Here is a 21089-nt window from a genome sequence, read left to right as displayed (position 1 = left end):
AAACTTATAAACATTCCTTATATTTACATTTTACAAGTTTAAAAGAATCAATGATATACTCAATATTCAAATTCCTTGCTGCCCTATATAGTTACATTTTTATTAACGTCTCTTTAGCCTTATTGTGACGTCACTTTAGCGCGTGTTTCACCATGTATATTTCTACACGAGAGTATACACAAAAATGACTTTCAAATCAATTCCCAGTTGGCTTAGTAGAAAAACACAGCAAATGTAAATAATTAATTCAACAGAGAATTTCAACATTTAGCTCCACATTTCAAAATTCATGCTTATGCATGATTTCCATTCACAAACTCAATATTGCAGCTAAAGCGAAATATAAAATACTAAACGACCAGCCAATCAGTTTTGTTATGCATCGAGGCTGTTTTATTTCTTCTATGAACACGGATGTTTGTAGTGCACGCAAAGAAGAACATGGGTTATCGTTGTGATATCTATTTAATTGCTGTCTTCTTTACCATGTCTCAAGCTACCATTTCTTCACGGAGATATACTGCAAACCTGGACTTAAATAATAAAAAGTCAAATAACGAACTCTTGGGAGAGTACGGAGCTCAATCGATGACTGAGTGTGCTGCCATGTGTCAAAAAGAGTGTAGCGTTTTTGGACACAATTCTGTAATAAACAAGTGCCGGACCCACAAGAAAAACTTCACATCTGAGATGTCGGAGGAGGCAAGCTGGAGATATTTCTTCAATGATTGTATGCTTCACTTTTTTAAATTATTTTGTTCTTATTTTCACACAATTTATAATAAGCACAACACGGTGTATCGGTTATTATTGCACTTGTTACAGGTCTTAGAGGTCTATCAATAATTGTATTTATCTGCATGATAAAATTTTCCCTTTGTAATTTCAAAATCACTGCTTTTCATCTTGTCTCAGGAATTGTTTCTCCTCCCAATTGATTCTAAACGACATTCTTCTCTCAATTACTGATTTTTTTTTCTTTTTATTTTGATTTTGATTGATTTTTCTTATGCTTCCCATCTGCATTATCGATATTTTCTCAATCTTTACTTTTTTAAAAAATTAGTACTGATCAAAATTCAAAAGATATATTATATCAAAATTATCGTATCAAAGAAATAAACAAGAATAAATGTTGAAATGGTGGCAATACCGTAAATGATATTTAAAAAAAAAAAAAAAAAAAAAAAAAAAAAAAAAAAAAAGTCATTGACAATGTACCATTTTGAGCAAATAGAAAATTGTAGTTTGGAATTAAGTCGATATTAAAAAAAAAAATGATTTCTTTTGTTTGCTTGTTTTTTTTTTTTTTTTTTTTTTTTTTTTCTAATTCGTATGTGAAGTAATAGATTTACATTTTCTTTTAGAATTCGTCTATAAAATGTTTAAAATAACATCATCTAACAAAAGTAACTTGCATCATTTTTTTTTTTTTTTTTTTTTTTTTTTTTGCAAATGGATTAGATTGGCATCATGGCATTTAAAAAAAGGGTCTTTATACAACAAAGATTTTTTATTGTCTTGTTTTGTTCATTTGTTTTTGTTCTTTTTGTTTTGTGTTTTAATAAATCTCAGTTGGTCAATTGTTCAATCAGGACACTGACACTGAAAATGTTAACAATTCTACGATTATCTGTAAATTGCAACCTTTCTCTTTATCGAGGGAGTCAAGGTTTGTGATGATTTCAATATTAAAATAGATATCGAGATCGGGCCTAGATATTTTGTAGATTTTTTCTTGCTCATTTAAAAATATTTTTCTCTTGCAGCTATGTAGCAACGTCTATTGATAAAACACCGCTTCATGATAGAAATATCATTAAGGGTTGCAATTGCAACGCTTATTGCCATAAATTATTGCATTAATAATTGACATTCTCAACTGCTAATGCTAAATCGCCTCTTAATGAAAGATTGATATCATTTAGCGTTTGAGAATGTCAACTATTTATCCAATAATTTATGACATTAAGCGTTGCATTGCAATGCTTCCTGAAACTTCTTTAATTAAGCGGTGTGTTATCATTAGCGATTGCTACACCGCTATATGGTTCACCACTTGCAAACAGTGATTTTCTAATGTTGTTTTCTTCTCTGGCATGTTTGAGAAGCCCTAAAAGGAACTTGATTGGTTGCCAGAAAATAGTAATGTGAACAGACTTTGAAGAAATCTGCAATTTAAAAGTGGGGAAAAAGTTTCCATAGTATCCATAACATGTGCTTTTTTGTTACTGGTTATATTTATCTTTTGTTCTTTTGTTTACTATTGCCGAAAAGACTGGACAAAAGGGTGTTGGACTTGAAGAAAAACAAATAATTAACTTGCACAATTTAAGTTTCTTATATTTACAATAAGATGCAAGTGTCTGAATCATAATAATGATTTTACCAATATTGACTAATGATATTGTGTTTAATCTTTAAATATATATACATAAAATCATAAAATTAAAAGTATGTTGTTAACATTGTGCCAATATTTAGTTCCATTGGATTATCTCCGTATTGTTTTAAAGTGAACTTCCCAATGGCTTCAGTAAAGGCATATAATCTATATATTCTTTTTACTGGAGACACGACATTGGAATGACATTTTCTTTCTGAGAAAAATCAACGTTCTGCAGATGGAAAGCAATTATTTTCCATTTTTTTTAATATCATCTGGGATTCATGAAAATATCATAAATAATTATATGCAAAACACAAATAAAATTCTGTTTCAATGATTAAAATTAAGGGAAATCATTCTTTCTAAATTGACAACAAATGAAATTTATCAAAGAAACTGAGAATGAAAATACTTGCATTTAAAGTGTAAAATATCCTTTTACAAAAATATGCCGGCATTATATTAAAGAATTAATAATAATTGACGCCAAGTCTTAAACCCAAAAATTAGATACTAAAATATAGTTTGCTACTTTGTAAATTGTAATACAAAATCCAACCTCAGCAATTTTGATTTATCTTGCAAATGTTTATCTCCCTGTATACATACCTGTAATGTAATTCTCCCTGTGTACATACCTGCAATATAATTCTCCCTGTGTACATACCTGTAATGTAATTCTTCCTGTGTACATACCTGTTATGTAATTCTTCCTGTGTACATACCTGTTATGAAATTCCAATGATCTTTTTTTCTGTTTCAGTTCTTCCATTAGATTGTAAGGACCTCCGTGATAACGGTCACACTAATACAGGGGTGTACGAAATTTATCCCTTTCGAAACAGGTCCTTTCCTCTCAGAGTTTACTGTGATATGGTAACAATGGACGGAGGATGGACAGTATGTTGTTTATTTAGAAGCTGCTTATATCCTGTTAACTGGAATCATTGATTTTGTTCTCCAAAGGATTGGTGTGATACCTGATACATTGCATATAGATCAACAAATGTTCTACATAATAATGAAATAATTAATTAATTGTGTAAATCTTTTCAAGGCAATTCAAAAACGAATAGACGGATCCCTGGCCTTTGAAAAGAATTGGACAGATTATAAGAATGGTTTTGGTGCACCTGATTGGAACGTCTGGATCGGTAAATATAAATCTTTGATCCGAAACAGATTTTGAGGAATGACCATTGATATGTATTCGACGATTTTCTTTTTACAGATTGTTATTGAACGCTATTAGATTCTTCCTTGGGATATATTTATTTACAATATGGAAAAATAATTGTATTGCATTTCACTAATCAATTAATTTTTTATATACCCTAATACAGGAAATGACGTAATCCATCAGTTAACAAAGGGAAATAACTCCTCCCTCTATGTATCCATCACACTAGAGAATGGTACAACACTGTACGAGTTGTACAATCAGTTCTCTGTTTCTGATGAAGCAGATAAGTACAGACTCTTTCTGGCTGGACCTGCTACGGGAACCTTAGGTACGTGAAAAGTGTACTTTACAATTCAGTAAAACTCAGTTATAGCGAAGTCCTGGGAATTTTGAATTTACTTCGTTATGTCCGTGATTCGTTATATCCGTAAAACGAATTCATTAAAGTATATATATCGAATTCGCAATACACATATATTCCTTTATGCTTACTGCCGAATATGTTCAGGGAAGTATAAAATACAAAAAGAAATACTTGGAGAACTGAACATTTTAGATGAATTTAATTTCAAACATAAATAATAATGAAAAATATCATGTCACTTCAATATACTTCAAATTTTGTGATCTTAAAAATATGTATATTGCGTTATTTTTAACTTCTACGGGATACAAAATTAATTCGTTATATCCGTAAATTCGTTATTTCCGTGTTGGTTACAACCACAAAATTTTACCAGGATTTGTAAAGAATTTTGCCGAGGATCTCAAAACACTTCGTATTATACGTAAATTCCATATATCCGTGTTCGTACCAAACGAATTTTACTGTACCAACACTGATCTATATCAATGTACATGTGAGATTGTGTTAAAATAAGGTTTTTGATATATATCAAAGGTAAATAACAAACAACTAATTATGCTATATCGATATCTGAAATATACAGACAAGAATATGACAATGCTGGACTTATTTGCGTTAAGAGAAATCTGGTTTATTCTGGCTTTGTATTTTATTAAAGCTTACCTGAGTTTAGCGCCTGTATACCAAATAGACATTTAGCATAGACCTTTAGATATTGTATTCAAACCAGATCGTTAGACTTCAGCTTAATTAAATCTTCACTTTTTAAAAATATGTTTAGCTGTTTGGGGGGAAAATTAAATTTCCTTTTCCTATATAATAAGAAAAACAAATATCTGATTGCGTATTTACAGACAAAGGAACTTTAGTTCCTTTATACTTTGTATCGTATTGTATTTTATACAGTGTAAATCTTAAATATTATATGTAATAACATTTTTATCCTTCATTACGTGTTTATTCCTATTTACATTCAGTGTAATTTTCTTGATGAAATCCATTGGAAATCTACATCATTTGCGTTATTTAACTTTCCACGTCACAACGACACTGACGTCTATTTATCACCAGTTCTGAAAGGCCCTTAATTCATAATAAAGATCAGCGAAATTCAGAATTTTGAACAGAGAAATGAGAGAATGTAAATATAAGCATTGAATTTTTATTTTTGGATGTCGTCGGCCCTATAACAGCACCTGTCCGTACGCGCGGTATTCAATTTGTCGGCACGGCCAGGTGCTGTTATAGGACCGACGACATCCAAAAATAAGAATCCAACGCTTAATTAAATGACTTTGTTACGTTTACTCTTACCATAGCCGCTTTCATTAAGTTTAATATCCCGTTCCTATTATGAAACACATCCAATATACACGGAGCATATTTACTTCCATCTCAGTGGTGACAATTAGTGTGTCATATTCTTAATTTTTATTTTCTTTACCCTACAGGAGACAGTATGTTAAACACCGGGACTTCTATCGTTGATCTGTCTGGGATGTACTTCAGCACCCCAGACAGAGATAACGACAGGTGGGATGATGGTAATTGTGCTGATTGGTTTGGAGGAGGATGGTGGTTTAATGTCGGTCACTTTGCTTTCCTCAATGGTCCTTGGTACCCGGCAGACTGGAACCATGCTTGGGCTCCTACTATTAAGACCGGGTCATCAGTGAGGGGGACGATGATGATGGTCAGACGTTACTAGGTAAATATCCTCCATTTCAGTACGGAACATCAGTGAGGAAGATGATGATGATGGTCAGACGTCATTAGGTAAATATCCTCCATTTCAGTACGGGACATCAGTGAGGAAGATGATGATGATGGTCAGACGTCATTAGGTAAATATCCTCCATTTCAGTACGGGACATCAGTGAGGGGGATGATGATGATGGTCAGACGTCATTAGGTAAATATCCTCCATTTCAGTACGGGACATCAGTAAGGGAGATGATGTTGATGAGCAGACGTAACTAGGTAAATATTCTCCATTTCAGTACGGTACATCAGTGAGGAAGACGTTGATGATGATCAGACGTCACTAGGTAAATATCCTCCATTTCAGTACGGTACATCAGTGAGGGGGATGATGATGATGATCAGACGTCACTAGGTAAATATTCTCCATTTCAGTACGGTACATCAGTGAGGGGGATGATGATGAGCAGACGTCACTAGGTAAATATTCTCCATTTCAGTACGGTACATCAGTGAGGAAGACGTTGATGATGATCAGACGTCACTAGGTAAATATCCTCCATTTCAGTACGGTACATCAGTGAGGGGGATGATGATGATGATCAGACGTCACTAGGTAAATATTCTCCATTTCAGTACGGTACATCAGTGAGGGGGATGATGATGAGCAGACGTCACTAGGTAAATATTCTCCATTTCAGTACGGTACATCAGTGAGGGGGACGATGATGATGGTCAGAAGTCACTAGGTAAATATCCTCCATTTCAGTACGGTACATCAGTGAGGGGGACGATGATTATGATCAAACGTCACTAAGTAAACATCACACAGTATTTATGCGTACCTTATTTATACAAGATCTCTATGTGACCTTTAAAATTTAGTCACATATGCAAATTTTTGGTCACCAAGTAATTTTTTTTCTTAAGCACCAATTTAAAAACTGATATTAGTCAATATATAGGGACATGTCCATTGCTAACTTTTAAACATCTTTTCTGCTCTTTGTAAAGAAATGATAATTTTTATAGTTCAGAAATTTGAAATGGTCGCAAATTTGGTGACTTATAGAAAACTTTTACGCGTCAATCATAATTTTAGGCACCATGGAGACTAAATTAGTAGCCAATTAGAGCCTGTAAACATGAAATATGAAGATGACGAACAGTATTCAATCTCGAAAGTCAAATGAAACAATACAAATTTGGAGCAGAGCAAACACGGACCTCAAAATTTAGAGATGGGATCAGGTGCCATGGAGGAGTGAGCATCCCCTGGCGACCGGTTACATCCGCCGTGTGCTCTCTGTCATAATTGGGAAAAAACGGGATAATGCATCTATATAAGCCAGAAACACTAACTGTGCACCGTTAAATCAGAATTAATGGTCACAAATAACAACTAAGAAAACATTTATTCTCTAATTTATACATACATTGTTTACATTTTATTGATTTCCTGAAACATTTCATCTGATATGATTTTTTATCATTTATTGTAGATGCTTGGAATTTTTTCAATTTCTGAAGAGTCAAATGTATATATTTATAATCTTTATATTTCTTTGATATATAATGCTTAATTTTTTCAAACTCTACAGATTCGGATTATAAGAAGATGCCACGCTTCGGGGCCACTTGGACGCTGAGGACACTGATCTGCTAAAAGAGACACTTTTCCCTTTGTGTTAACCATTGCATTCCTTTAAAATTGTTTTGGACAGGCATCTAGTATCCATTTTCGAAGTGGGAGGTGGGGTTGGACAAAAATTGACTGAAAAGCAAAAATTTAAAAATAAATGTCTGGAAAACTTTGACAATCAAAAATCATAAATGAAAAGTGTCCAAACTCAAAATATATATATTAATATATATATATATATATATATATATATATATATATATATATATATATATATATATATATATATATATATATATATATATATATATATATATAGGCGAGAGAGGATATGAGTATTAATCCCTTTTTCAGTAGAATTAATTTTGGGATAAATTAAATGGGAAGGATTGACAGAATTGCAAGAAATTATAGGTTGAGACGATTTGAATATATACAAAAAATGGGGACAACCGGCCTTTAAATAAACATTTTCATTCTAAATAAAGAGTAAAACGTTATGTTTGAAAAATTTGGGGCAATGCGCCCCCCCCCCCACCCACCGATACTACTTGCCTGTAATTGTAGATTACTTTTTAATGTTCTAAATTACATGAACTCTGCTTATAAGTCTTTTAAATAAACTGTAAACTACATGTAGAAATATTTTATTGTAATTTTAAAATACTGCCACACAGATATATCTGGACTGATATAATTTAAACGCATTATCAAGGATCTTTATACACACAATTAGGTACATTTTTGTCCATTATTATTATTATTTTCTGAAGAGTCTCTTTCCCTTCTTGTATTTTTTTCTCACCGTCACGGTAGCCAAGTCGGTAGAGCGCTCGCTCCGTGATCGGGAGGCTGTGATTTCGAATCTCGGCCGCGACTGACATAAGTGGATAAAAAATAAGTAGCAACTGTTCCTTCGCCAAGCGCTCGGCACTTTGAAGTTAAATTTGAGGGTCCTTCGGATGAAACCTGAAAAACCGAGGCCCCCTGTCACGGTAGGTGATGGCACGATAAAGATCCCTCACTGCTCAATGGCCCTGAGTGTCGAGTAAAGGTCTAAAGAACTACGCACTCTAACTCTCGATTCCCGCCTATGTATTACACCCATTTAATTCAATACTAATGGTCATTTGGTCAAAAAATCTTTGTTGAATGCAAATAAGAGTTCAATGGTAATTGATTAATATTTTTAATACCAGTGTTAAATAGTTAATTACTACGAATTCCAACTCTTTTTATAAGGGGGGGGGGGGGTAGACGATGTTTTCCATTGAAATCGTGCTTGAAAGCCTCAGCATATTTTTAAATATTCTTGGATATGGAAAAATGTTCCATAAATTTTTTCTTATGTTTTACGTAGATAAAATTAAACATATGTAATTGATAAAATACAACGTTTAAGCTGTAAACCCCTTCGAAATTTGTGAAAAATTGAGCATTGTTGAGGTTTTTTTGTTTTTTTTTGGTCAGTAAACATATGCCCCCCCCCCCCCAAGTGAAACAAAGAAAGCTTTTGTATGAATTTGTGAAATAAAAATCCATATTACCTGTAAAAAGAAATTTTTGTTTCAGGGGGGGGGGGTGTTTAAAAAACATCGTTTTCCGTTGATTTCTATAGAGAAAAACACACGTTTTACCAAACCTTCAGAGTTATCTCTCTTTCTTTTCCCAAATAAGTGATGTTTTCTGAAAATTCATTTAAATGTCTATAAAATATGAAAAATCCTTCAAATATGTTAACTTTTGAAAATTGACTTGGGGGTAGGCGGGAGATCAATGCTATCGTTTGAAGCCCTTCACCGGTATATGGTGACGTCTCTATATGAGTGAATAATTTTCGATTGGGACGTTCAGCAACATACAATTAATAAATGATATATCTTTATCCTCACAAAGAAAAATAATCCCTTAATTATAAGCGAATTGCGCCAAGTAAAATGCCTTCACTTGTTATGCTGTTGATAGTAAGGCATCCTTAGGGAGGTGTATCACATGGATATTTTTGTGTTTCAACAAGTAAAACTCAAATAACATGATCAACAAAATAATTCCTAAATGATTAATTAGTTGGGGCTAAATTGTTTATATGATAAGAAAAGTACAAGTTTAAGTATCTGTGTTAGAAATTTGATGCGCGCTTCCAATGCACACATTAATTGAATTGATGGGAGCAATAATACGCGCATCGAATAAATTATTGGTCTTATCAATTGTGCGCGTATCAATTTAATGGATGAGAGTAATAACTGATTTGATGCCAGCATCAATTAATTTATTTAAGGAATTATTTATATCATCACGTAATTAAAGATACTTTCAATAAAGGGATATTATGATAAGTTGGCACTCCACACAGAAATCATAGGGAAATAAATAGAGTGCTTGGCTTACTCCTTGCCCCTATGTTCCCATGTTACCCTTCTTAATGTCTACATTATTACATGTGCGGATATAGGAAAAGAAAAAATAATGAAAATAATAATATTTATAATTAATACATGTAATAATGCTAGTAATGATGGAAAGATAATGTAAGACAGGGTAAAAAAAATATTTTTAATATAAAAGTACAAATATTTTTCAACGTCTTAGCATCTTGTATTGCTGTCAGATGAAAAAATTAAGTATCCGTATTTGGTCTCACAAAGTAGTGTTCATTAATATATTTCTTATGGATATATTACATTGCTTTACATTCAAGTTTAAAATAAAATACGTCAGCTATATGAATAATTTTACAAAACATTCAGAATCTTCCATATAATGGTATACCTGTCCATCGTCCCAGTTCAACTGTTAGGCAGTGATTGGAAGTACGGTATTTTATTTAAAAAAAAATTAATTTTAGTGGCAAAATACTTGAAAACTTTTCACATTCAAAGTTTGATTTAAAAAGTTGATGAACTATTAGTGTTTGCACGCCATTTTTCGTATAAATTGATCCTGTATTCTTTGCTCAATGTTAAAGTAATAAATTTTGAGAAAAAGCTCATCTGATGATATTTTGCAACAGCCAATTTGGAAAAATTGTAATTTGGAGAACCTTCTTTGATAACTGGATTGCATTGGAATTTTAAACATATATGATTTGCTTGATGATAAGGAATATTTTAGACCACTTGACAATTTCTTCGTATATTATTGACAAATCTAATTGGCTATGGTAGTACAAAATTCTTCTCTTAACCACTAGGAATGCAAGGTGGACTTCAACTTAAAATCTTATGAAATATAAGACTGGATCCTTTTGTGATTAATAATATTACTGATATTAACTTCGCCGATCCTTTTGTTTGCAACTTGTAGTTTCAGGAATAATCGAGTTGCTTGAGCAGTGTTATCTTCCGTAGAACGTGGCAGTTTAAAAGGCCTATGATCTGCATATCCATAATCATAGATCCAAGCCCGCATTCTGGTGTCGAAAAATCCAAACATTGACTTTCTTTGACCTTTTCAAAAAAAAAAAAAAAAAATTAAGAACTTTCGAAGGGACAGAGTAAAGTTTGTTGAGAATGTGATGATGACTTAACTGTTTATTTACATAAGGTAGTAATGAATCAAAAGAGATATCATGTATAATAGGTTTTTTGTTAGACCGATGTCCATGGCTACTCTTAAGTCTCTGTGTATTGTTAAGAAATCCCATCACATTCACATTTCTACAATGTAGACTTGAAAGATTCCCAACGTTATTGTCATTGCCGTGTCCAGTTTTCAAATCCAATATTCTTCTTGTTGTCTACGGAAAGGTGTACTCAATGATGGGCTTTTAGTATGATGGTAAACCTTTTCTAGAATTAACTTTCATCGTCAAAGCTGTTGGCCCCTGTTTTGAATTTGAAATCTAAGTCCCGATTTTCCTTTATTAAGTGAACCCTTGGTTTCACCAACATAAAGAAGCACACAAGGGTAACATTCTATTCCGTAAAACAACATAATGTTTTAAATTTCAATTGGAAAACTTTACCTCCTCGGATTTTGACGAGATGCCGAGGTAGAGTCCTTTTAATATGCAACAACACACCAATTGTTAATATATTCATGTATTTAAGCACATTTTTCACTTTTATAAAGATTTCATAAATTACATTAGACAATCAGAAAATGATGAAAATGAGAAAAATACCATCTCCGTCTCAATTGATAAAGAATGAGGGTAACAATAATGCTCTTCTTATGCCAGTCGTAAGCTAATACGTTGCCCGAACTCTTAAAAAAAATTGATTAGATTTTTTCATCAAGTTTTCCTTGACAAACTGTTAAATACTTGCATTCAGATGTTAACATCCAGCCTTCATAATAATTATTTAATATAGACAAAAAATTGACACTTGTATTCGTTCATCGTCGCAAACCCCGGCCAAAATGTACGATCCCCTCCCATTCTGGCCGTGGTTGAATGAGAAGAGGATATATTTCGTAGCTCATTAAAATATTGACCAATGCACGTAAAGCATAGTCGGATAATGAACTTTGACGCGATCTTTCAATACCCAATCGCAGTATACGAAACATTTCTTGTATACTGTTGATGTCAATTGTTGATTTCAATTGCGATGGAAACAAATATTGTCATTGGCTGAACATGACGTCACAATTTAAAGGCGTAAATATTCAAGATTACAACACTTTTTGTGATCAAACAGCCACGGGTAGGAGAAAGCTATATGCGGACTCCGGACCGTGGCTTCAGACGATGGTATTCGTTATAGCAAAAGTGCTTTCTGTTAAGTGTTTTGTATAGATCTGACAGGCCGAATATTTGTTTAACGTTATAATAAACACTGCATTTCACTATAATAAGTCACATTTACTTTCTTTTTCCTTGTACATTGTTTCATGGCAACATGTCCTTGAAAACAGAACTGTACATATATGTAATAAAATTGCATTTTTGTAAGCCTCAATAGTAAATAAAGCATTTTTATGTCATTTGCATATATTTTTCAAAATATAAATATAATCTGATTAGTATTGATACGAGTTATACAGCAAGTGGTGGGTGAAAGAAGAAAAAGACAAGGAAATTCAAATGCCCATATCTTTACAATCAAGTATATATGCCTTTTTATTTAATTGATTTTAAAAACCTTAAGGATACATTTTTTCGTCATGTTGTGAGAAAATCCATTTACTATTCAAAGGAAAATAGACAAACAGGAGGAAATCTTTAGTCCCAACATCAATGATGGGGAAATGTTTTTTTTGTTGTTTTTTTTTTCTTCACATTTTTACTATGTCAATAATAAAATATTTTTTCTATATGCTTCAATATTTTCACCATATGAAAATAGAATTCGATTTCTTGATAAACTACTGTGTATTTCTAAAATGACAAAAATTTAAAAAAAAAACCCATTTTTTCTCTCAACAAATCTCTGTATGAAGAATTAAACGTCTACAATTGATGGTTAACCGAAAGTAAGCTGAAATTCTAAATATTTTATCTTCACTATAATTCATTTTTCAATGAACAACAAGAAACACGATCAGTGAGGTTTTATCATCATTAGAGTCTCCTTTATTTCATAACCATTACGAACTGTTGGAGTCCAAGGCTCATACCAGAATTGCGGAGACCAGGGACCGTTAAGAAATGCGTCGTGACAGTTATTAAACCACCAGCCTCCTTTTGTGTCAGCAGCACAGTTTTCACTAGCTCTGTCATTGTCTTGGTCTGTGGTGGAGAAGTACATTCCAAACAAATTATCGGTAGAACTCCACGTGTTTAACATACTGTCACCTGTAGAATAAAAGCAAATACTGTATGTGTACTGATAAAAAGCAGGCTTTTTTATTTTATGGGATTCAGCAGAGAGAATGATGCGCAAATTCATGATTACTGTTGATAATTGAATTAAATGAAGGATTCGATTCAATTCATAGTTTTGTGGCCAAATATCCAATCTGAAATTTTCAAGGCTTCCAGAATCGAGCTGAATTCAAGTGTGGCTTATATTTACAATGATACATGTTCGTGATTCTGCGTAATACTTAACTTGTTTTAATTCAATATCAATAACTGAAAGTTATTCATGAAACAAGCGAAACAAGTCTGTCTATCGTAGTAGTTATGAAAGTGCTAATAAAATGTAGTTATAAATATACCAATTAAAAAACTCAGGAAACGTGAATTCCTTGTAGAAATCAACAAGTACTCATCGCATACACATTATGTCTAGATTGTCACGTGAATTGCACGAGGTGTAGCTTTTGTTGACGTTATTGCTTTAACTTTGGCTGACATAATTGAGGGATTGACGTCAATATACTAAAGGGTATAATTTGGCTAGGTGGAAACTCTTTTCTTGATCAATAATACTTATACCTGACCGCTCATATATTCTAAGTATTATTACCCGTATTATTGATTTTATAAAAAAAAAAAATACTTGGTAAGCTTAATGGATTTCCAGTGATGATAATCTATTTTTAGGTTCCAGAAAATTACAAAGTCGTGCAAAAATGAAGAAAAAAATAATGTACCTTGAAAACACTTTTACCTTATCAGAAGTTTCTTACATTGCTATAACTCGGAGGGAAATACAGAAGTAACATAATTTTGCTGCGAAAAGACATGACATCATATCAAGGTAGTCAATGCTCTATCAAACAATTGGCATGTCTCCTTTTTGCTAATTCTCTCTCTCTCTCTCTCTCTCTCTCTCTCTCTCTCTCTCTCTCTGTAGATTGATAGTCAGACATTCTATTTACCTACCCAATGTTCCGGTAGATGGGCCTCCAAGAAAGAGTTTGTATTTGTTTGCCTCATCGGAAACAGAAAACTGATGATATAATTCGTAGAAAGTTGTGCCATTTTGTAAAGTAATAGAGACATAAAGAGATGAGTTCCTTTCCTTGGTAAGATGGTGAATGACGTCATTTCCTTCAATATCATTTTGTACAAATTCATTATTTATAATATAGATAAAAGTTTAATTCAGAATAGTTGTACATGTATTGTATTCTAGCCTATCAGACTGGAATATTACACCCACCCACCCACCTACACAGCCACCTACACACACACATCTATCTATCTATCTATCTATCTATCTATCTATCTATCTATCTATCTATCTATCTATCTATATATATATATATATATATATATATATATATATATATATATATATATATATATATATATATATATATATATATATATATATATATATATATATATATATATATATATATTGGAAAACATGTCTTTAAAAATTTACTTCTTTACATGCTCTAAATGATAAAAGGCTGTTATTTGGTAAAAAAGAATAGCGTTCAAGTATTTCAATGTAAATCAATAAATAATATAAAAACATAAGTAGAATTGCAAAAATAATCATGTCTATTATATGCTCCTTTGTTTACTAGAAATATATTTATTTTCAAAATGTGCACTTAATTGGTTCACAAAGGCATGTAAGTTTAAAAAAATATTTGAGTTGCAAATGTTAGGTTATCGAATGCTAATGCAGTGAAACTTTTCCAAACCCGTCCCCTTGAAAACCGGTTCTCCCTAAACATCGGCCGAATTAATAATTCCCGACAAAATTCTTAACATTTCTTTGAACATTTATTCTCATAAAACCGGCCGACCCTGAAAACCGGACACCGGCCACTTTTCCAAGAACAAAATGTAAGAAATATAGCTAATTTTTTCCTCATGATACCGGCCACTTTTTGATTGCAAAAATTATAATTGTCGTTGGCCAGAGTGTAAGTATTGACCTGCCAGAGGTGTGAAAAATACCAACCAGAGGTCAGAAGTGTGAAAAACTACAAACGGCCTCTTATGCTGTTAGGGTTCTCTTTTGTTTTATACCCGTGTTGTGAAGGGGTAGTCACCTTGCCAGACTACGTACGTGACCGATCTAAGTTGTGTACACATGATTAAGCTTCATGAATCATTAAAATATCAAACAACTATTGAATTAATAAAATATCAAACACATAATGAATAAACAAAATATCGCGCTGCATGTTGCATCATACTTTTAAATAGACATAAGCGGCCTTAGAATTGGACACTCAACAAAGACAAAAGTTGAGAAAAAAATAAATAATGTTTATCAAAATACACATTTCATGATTAAAAGAACAGAAATTTTGCTGAGAAATGTTGTAATTATTTACTTTTCACTAAGTACAAACAAATTTATAAATGACCTAAGAGATATCCATATACATGTAGATAGTTTAGGTATGGAGATACGTTTTTTGCAAATGATAAATAAAGTTCCTCTCCATAGTTTTTTTTCTGTTCTTATTTTAAAATTAATCTTTTGAAAATCAACAGGTATGTCGAAATTATCCTTACTAAATGAACAATGATCATGAATTTTTATACCCTCGGTATACATTAGGTACCTGCCGATAATTAATCTCGTGCTGACGACCGACAATCAGCTGGCCTGTTTAGAGAAGTTTTACTGTTGTTCAATACGATATCATATAACATTAATTTCAACAAAGTTAAGTTACACTCAGATAACAAGATATGAATTGAAAATGTGCCATAATTGAACAAATTAGCATTCCTTAAGATATTTTCAGATGTAAATGAGCATTTACCACTCAAGTTGGTAAATAAGTCTAAAGCGGACAAAAATAAGAATTTACCAATCCAATAAGAGAAATGTGGGTTTCCAAAACCCTTTTTGAACTCCTTCCACGTCTTGCTAAAGGTCACTGATCCACTGATCCGCTTCTGGATTGCCTAGAGTTTACAAAGTATTTATTAAAATTCTTGTCATTCTTAGCTGTAATTGTACTGTTAACCTTATTTTTCAATACATTATCTATTTGCATCATTTAAGGCACTGTACTATTTTTTAAAATCATTATTTATACTAAAATCTATTAGATGTTTTTTCGCCGATAACGGTATTTTTTTCAGAGGAAAATTATATACTAGGAAATTCCATAAACTGTTAGAGAGAGAGAGAGAGAGAGAAAGAAAGAGAGAGAGAGAGAGAGAGAGAGATCTTACTGTCCACCCTCCGCCTTCTGTCACCATGTCACAATACACGTTGACTTGGCTTTCGTTTCCAAAGGGATATATTTGATATACACCAGATTGTGTTTGTCCGTTAACCTTGAGATCTTTACAATCTGCATTTAGTTTTAACCCTGTTTGAAATAAAGCAGCAATTAAAAAAAAATGATTACCAGATGCAATCTTGTTGAATAGGTGTTCCGTAAGATTGACGATATCATTATATGGAAAAGTACATTGTTCTACATACATGTAAAACCCCAAATGACTAACTATATTCAGAAATACTTAAAAAAATAGAACATGAACACATCTTAATAGTTTTTAAGATACATACTGGTCTGTTTGTTAAGAGATATTAAAATTCTACGCATGTTACAGAGGCCATAATCGGAAAATAAGAAGGGCTTTTGAATTAATGGTTTAAGAGTTAAAGAAATTACATCGTTATAAAGATTTCTTAAATATTATTAGATTAGTGGTCCTGAAATATGTATACTATGTTTACGTCAGGTCAAGAATATATCACTGATTTCCATTGCAATTTAAGTTGTACCTGGGTATTTTTTGCCAATAAACAGTGAGGTATATGTTGCCTCATTCGAAGAACCGGTCTATGAAACTCGAATCCAAGACTTATGTATCGATCCTTTAACGCTATGTGGAATGACGCGAGACCTTCGCTATAACTACATTACCACGCCAGAGACTTAGTAAAGACTTTGCATCAGTAACTCTTACAAAAAGATAGCTTTTAAAATATGTTTATGTTTTGCCTGATGCATATTGCAGCACCGTTGCAAGGAGACCGGACCTCATTTAAATAGGAAATATTATTATTAGATTTTGCTGTTAGATAAATCCGACATAGAGAACTATAAAAAGATGCTTATCTGTAAATAATAATTTGTAAATTTGTAAACATAATTTATAAATTATGCGAATTTATGTCGTACAATTCGACCCAGTTTACATGCAGTTAGAGGTGGCATCGTCAACTTTGCTTGCTATAGTTATATTCTGAAAACCCTTTAAGACATTATTTAATTGCTTTAACTTTTCTTTTAGTTTAATTTCAAATTGAATTTTTTTTCCAGGAATTAAATTTTACTTTAAAGCCAATCACGATATTTCTTTTTATTTTAGCACTGAAATCGGATTTCAAAAATTATCCAAAGTGTTACATTAAGTGCACCATGTATTGAAAAAAAAAAGCATTTTATTTGTACTTACACCTCCAGCTTGAAATGAAATATTGTTATAATACATACTAGTTAATGTAAGGTTGGTCAGCAAATCTCTGATTTCCATGTTATCCTGTCGCAGTTGATCTACTACACGCTGGAGCCTTCTATGCTCGGTCAGATATGTTTGAAATTGTTCCATCTTTTCATTACTCTTGCACGCAGCAATATTATCCAAATCAATATACTGAGAATTTATACAAAATAAACTAGACATGAAGAAAATTGTCCACACTGTTGCCATGACTTAACTTTCTCGTTGTCCTGACGAAAACATTTCTTGTTTATATCCTCAAGTTTAAATATCCGCTGAACAGGACGTTTTTAAATAGTTCTATGTAATATAGCAGTTTTACCGCATCCCTTAAATGTTTAGTCATGAATTTCTTGGAACACAGCAAAGATGATTAATACTTCAAACAAGTTCCTTAAAGCATGGTTTTGTTATCAAAAGGTAACATCATTCTCTATGAATAAACAGAATACACAAATTTAATTTATTATATTTTTTCATAAAGATACAAAATCAGATCCTGTTCAGAGGTATCCTAAATTTTGGACAATCCTTGATTATTCGCAGATACTAATTTTTTATAAAACTTGATGATTTTAAGGATTTTCATGAATGATAATTTAAAAAGAATTTTATGACACGTTCCTGCAATGAAACAAAAAGAAATTAATGAATGAAGTTGATCCATTTAAAACCAATTAAAGAACGTCATAGTGTCTATACTTTTGGAATGTATATGCAGATATCAATAAAACCTTTTAGTGCAAATGCTCATTTATCGATATTCAAATTGTTTGTGGCGTCGGCTTGCCACTTAATAAATCCAATTTAAGATATTGTCAATCAAAGCGTTTTACTTTTCTGAAGAAAAAAAGGGACCAGTAGACCCAGATGATCACTTTTTAATTTTTTTTTTCTCGTTTATATGTTTTAAATTTCTTGGTTAATCTATTCCTTTGTGAAAGATCAGAGGATCGAGAGGCATGTCAATATTGCCTACAATATAGCTACAGGCAAAGATGTTTTGATAGATTTTGACATATTTTTTCCTCCATCGCAAACACTGGTTACTTCTGTGACCTGATGCGCGTCACAATATAAGGGTTTATATAAAAACGTCATACGCTATGACAAGTTGATTTTTCTTACTTTGATAAGTCAGTGATAAATTTGCATGATTAAAATTATTTTTAAAAATCCTCTCAAATGGACGGCGGGAATTGTCTTTGTTTATAGATCTTACAAATGCATCAATCTATACTCCGTTCAGCTTTCAAGGCTTAACTTTTTTTTAAACAAATAGGATTTTTTGTATATATTTAAAACCATATTTATTACAAATAATTATTTGGAAATTATTGAAACTAGGAATTTCGGGATGCGTTTGATTGACACAATCTTGCACTTTCACAAAGTAAACTTTACCCTTATTTCTTAAGAAATGTGGAAATTTTGTTGTGTATTAATGAAAAATATTAAAACTATTACCCAGAAAATTCAGAGTAGAAATATGAGAAAGGAAAACTAGCTCGACCAGTATTGTCAGTCCGTACTAGGTGATGTGTGCTGAGTTTAACAAATTGAACACATCCGGTGAAACGTAAACATTATCAAAAACAGAGCTCATGCCCTGTTTACAAAAACGGTTTACGTTTTACCGGATGTGTTCAATTTGTTAAACTCTCTTTTAAATTATCATATTAACAAATGTATAAATTCGACATTTATGATTTGCAAGAAAAAATAATATAAAAATGATATTTTACCCATCAAATCATTTTCATCGACTGCTTAATGGTGACTTGTTGTATCTTAAAGGTGGTTTAATGGTAGCTTAATGGACATTAATCACCAATAAGTTTGGATTCATGGTTGGGTAATGGTGACTTAAAGATCGTTTAGAAGCATTTAGCACCTATAAGCTATCTTTAAGCCAGCATTAAGCTACCATTAAGGACTTTGAGATGGCTTAATGGCAACTTAATGATGGTCATTTATTACTTAAAGATAGCTTAAAGATGCTTATTGGTGACTTAAAGACGACCATTTAGTCATCATTAAGGACCTATACGCCATCATTAAAACAAGCTTAAACACACACACACTTACACACACACACACACAAACAGAGAGAGAGAGAGAGGTTTACCTTTTTCGACAGTTTGCAATATCCTGTTATTAAAAAGGTTTGTAGATATCGGCAATATTTTGCTCAATTTTCTGCATTTCTCTTTTCTGCTCCTGACTAAGCGTACCAAGCTGTCTTTTTAACGTTTCTACAGCCTGTTGTAAAGAGGAGATTATTGTTTTTGTAGACTTTATATTACGCTTCACAGAAGTAACGTCTTCAACTAATGCCTTTACATCCCTGAACATGGCTAAACGGATGAGAGTTTCCTGGTTGATGATCTGTCGAAGAACATTGATCTCCTTGATTTCACGTCTGTCGTTAATTAAAGCTGTAGAGTTCGGATTGTTAGTACCGGTTAACAAGGAAGACACCATAGCTTTACAAATTGGAATAAAAATTGTAAACAGAAATTCATTATTTGAATTTAGAGGTGATCTGACAATACGAAAGAATGCGATGTTTGGCTCGGAGATAAAATACGGTATATATAACCATATGCTTGGCGGATTTCCCAAAAGCAACCCAGTTTTATCACAATAACGTATGACAAATCTTGTTATTTCATGTGCATAAGGATAAGCATATTATAACGGACGCTCTGTCTTATTGTTCTTGCCTTGTTTTTCTATTCTGAAATTTGGAAAGGGTATATAAGATGGCAGCATTATAGAGGATTTGAAACTCTGATATTTAAATCGAATAACGGAAATGACCCATGTTAAAAGTTTTATTTTTTGGTATTTATTTTACACTTGAATAATTGAGATTTTTTTTAAAGAAAAACCATAGAGAAACCGAGTTTTATATTTAAACAAATGTTTTAATCCGGCATTTATACTTGGCGAGATTAAATGAAAAAATGAAGATAACGAACAGTGATCGATCTATAAAAAATCTACAAATAAATCAATTCTGTAAACACGGATCCCCGGAAACAACAGAGGTGGGATCATGTGCCTAGGAAAGACAGTCATACCCTGTTGAATGGTCACACCCGCCAGGAGCCCTATGTATTGACCAACTATACGGAACATTCTGTAGTCAAATTTACTTTAAAAAAAGATTCACAATTGGTATGAAATAGGTTAGCCAAAATACGACCTAATGATAGGTCAAATTTGCTAACAAGGTCATTATAAAGACAATAGAATTTAAGAAATGTTGACCTTTTAAATTGACTGTTTAAATCCCTGTAACAGGAATGGGAAAAACTAATTCTAATTAATAAAACAACGTCGTCGATATGTCTGAATGTCAAATTGAAGGCCACGGCAAGTTCTTTTTTTCGTCTGCTGTAGAAGTTTTTATATGAATAGTATTTTATCTATTAATACAGAACATCGATTGCATTTTGGTGGCTTAAAAGTGACTTATAGATGTTTTAAATACATTAAGCATCTATAAATCTGGCTTAATATTGG

At 32.2% G+C, this 21089-nt stretch overlaps 2 protein-coding genes across 3 annotated transcripts in view; both read right to left on the bottom strand.

The window, feature by feature from the left end:
• The window catches only part of LOC133199157 (techylectin-5B-like), a 141617-nt gene that overhangs the window by 95896 nt on the left and 24632 nt on the right, over positions 1-21089 (bottom strand). The window lies entirely within an intron of this gene.
• LOC133199129 (microfibril-associated glycoprotein 4-like) lies at positions 9826-20111 on the bottom strand. 2 transcript variants are annotated; one of them, XM_061335001.1, is made up of 7 exons: positions 19687-20111; positions 17552-17991; positions 16275-16414; positions 15905-16001; positions 14001-14168; positions 12848-13025; positions 9826-10731 (listed from the first exon to the last, which is right to left on the bottom strand). In XM_061335001.1, the coding sequence occupies exons 2-7, from the start codon at positions 17766-17768 to the stop codon at positions 10674-10676; spliced, it is 858 nt and encodes a 285-aa protein (XP_061190985.1). In that variant the 5' UTR covers positions 17769-17991; positions 19687-20111; the 3' UTR covers positions 9826-10673. The 2 variants fall into 2 exon arrangements, with proteins under 2 accessions (XP_061190985.1, XP_061190984.1); XM_061335000.1 differs by lacking the exon at positions 9826-10731 and having other exon boundaries at positions 11310-13025.

This window comes from Saccostrea echinata, unplaced genomic scaffold (genome assembly GCF_033153115.1).
Source record: "Saccostrea echinata isolate AGI-Se365-2 ecotype Australia unplaced genomic scaffold, CSIRO_AGI_Sech_v1 ptg000033l, whole genome shotgun sequence".
Classification (NCBI taxonomy): Eukaryota; Metazoa; Mollusca; class Bivalvia; order Ostreida; family Ostreidae; genus Saccostrea; species Saccostrea echinata.
This window is presented reverse-complemented; position numbering and strand designations above follow the sequence as displayed.

Excerpts from the sequence above, each read along its gene's own strand:
- LOC133199129 (XM_061335000.1), bottom strand. The coding sequence starts at position 17,768 with ATGGCAACAGTGTGGACAATTTTCTTCATGTCTAGTTTATTTTGTATA. Across the intron at positions 16,415-17,551 it reads GACCAACCTTACATTAACTA|GGTTAAAACTAAATGCAGAT; the intron begins GTATGTATTATA and ends TATTTCAAACAG. Across the intron at positions 13,026-14,000 it reads CCCATCTACCGGAACATTGG|GTGACAGTATGTTAAACACG; the intron begins GTAGGTAAATAG and ends TTTATTCTACAG.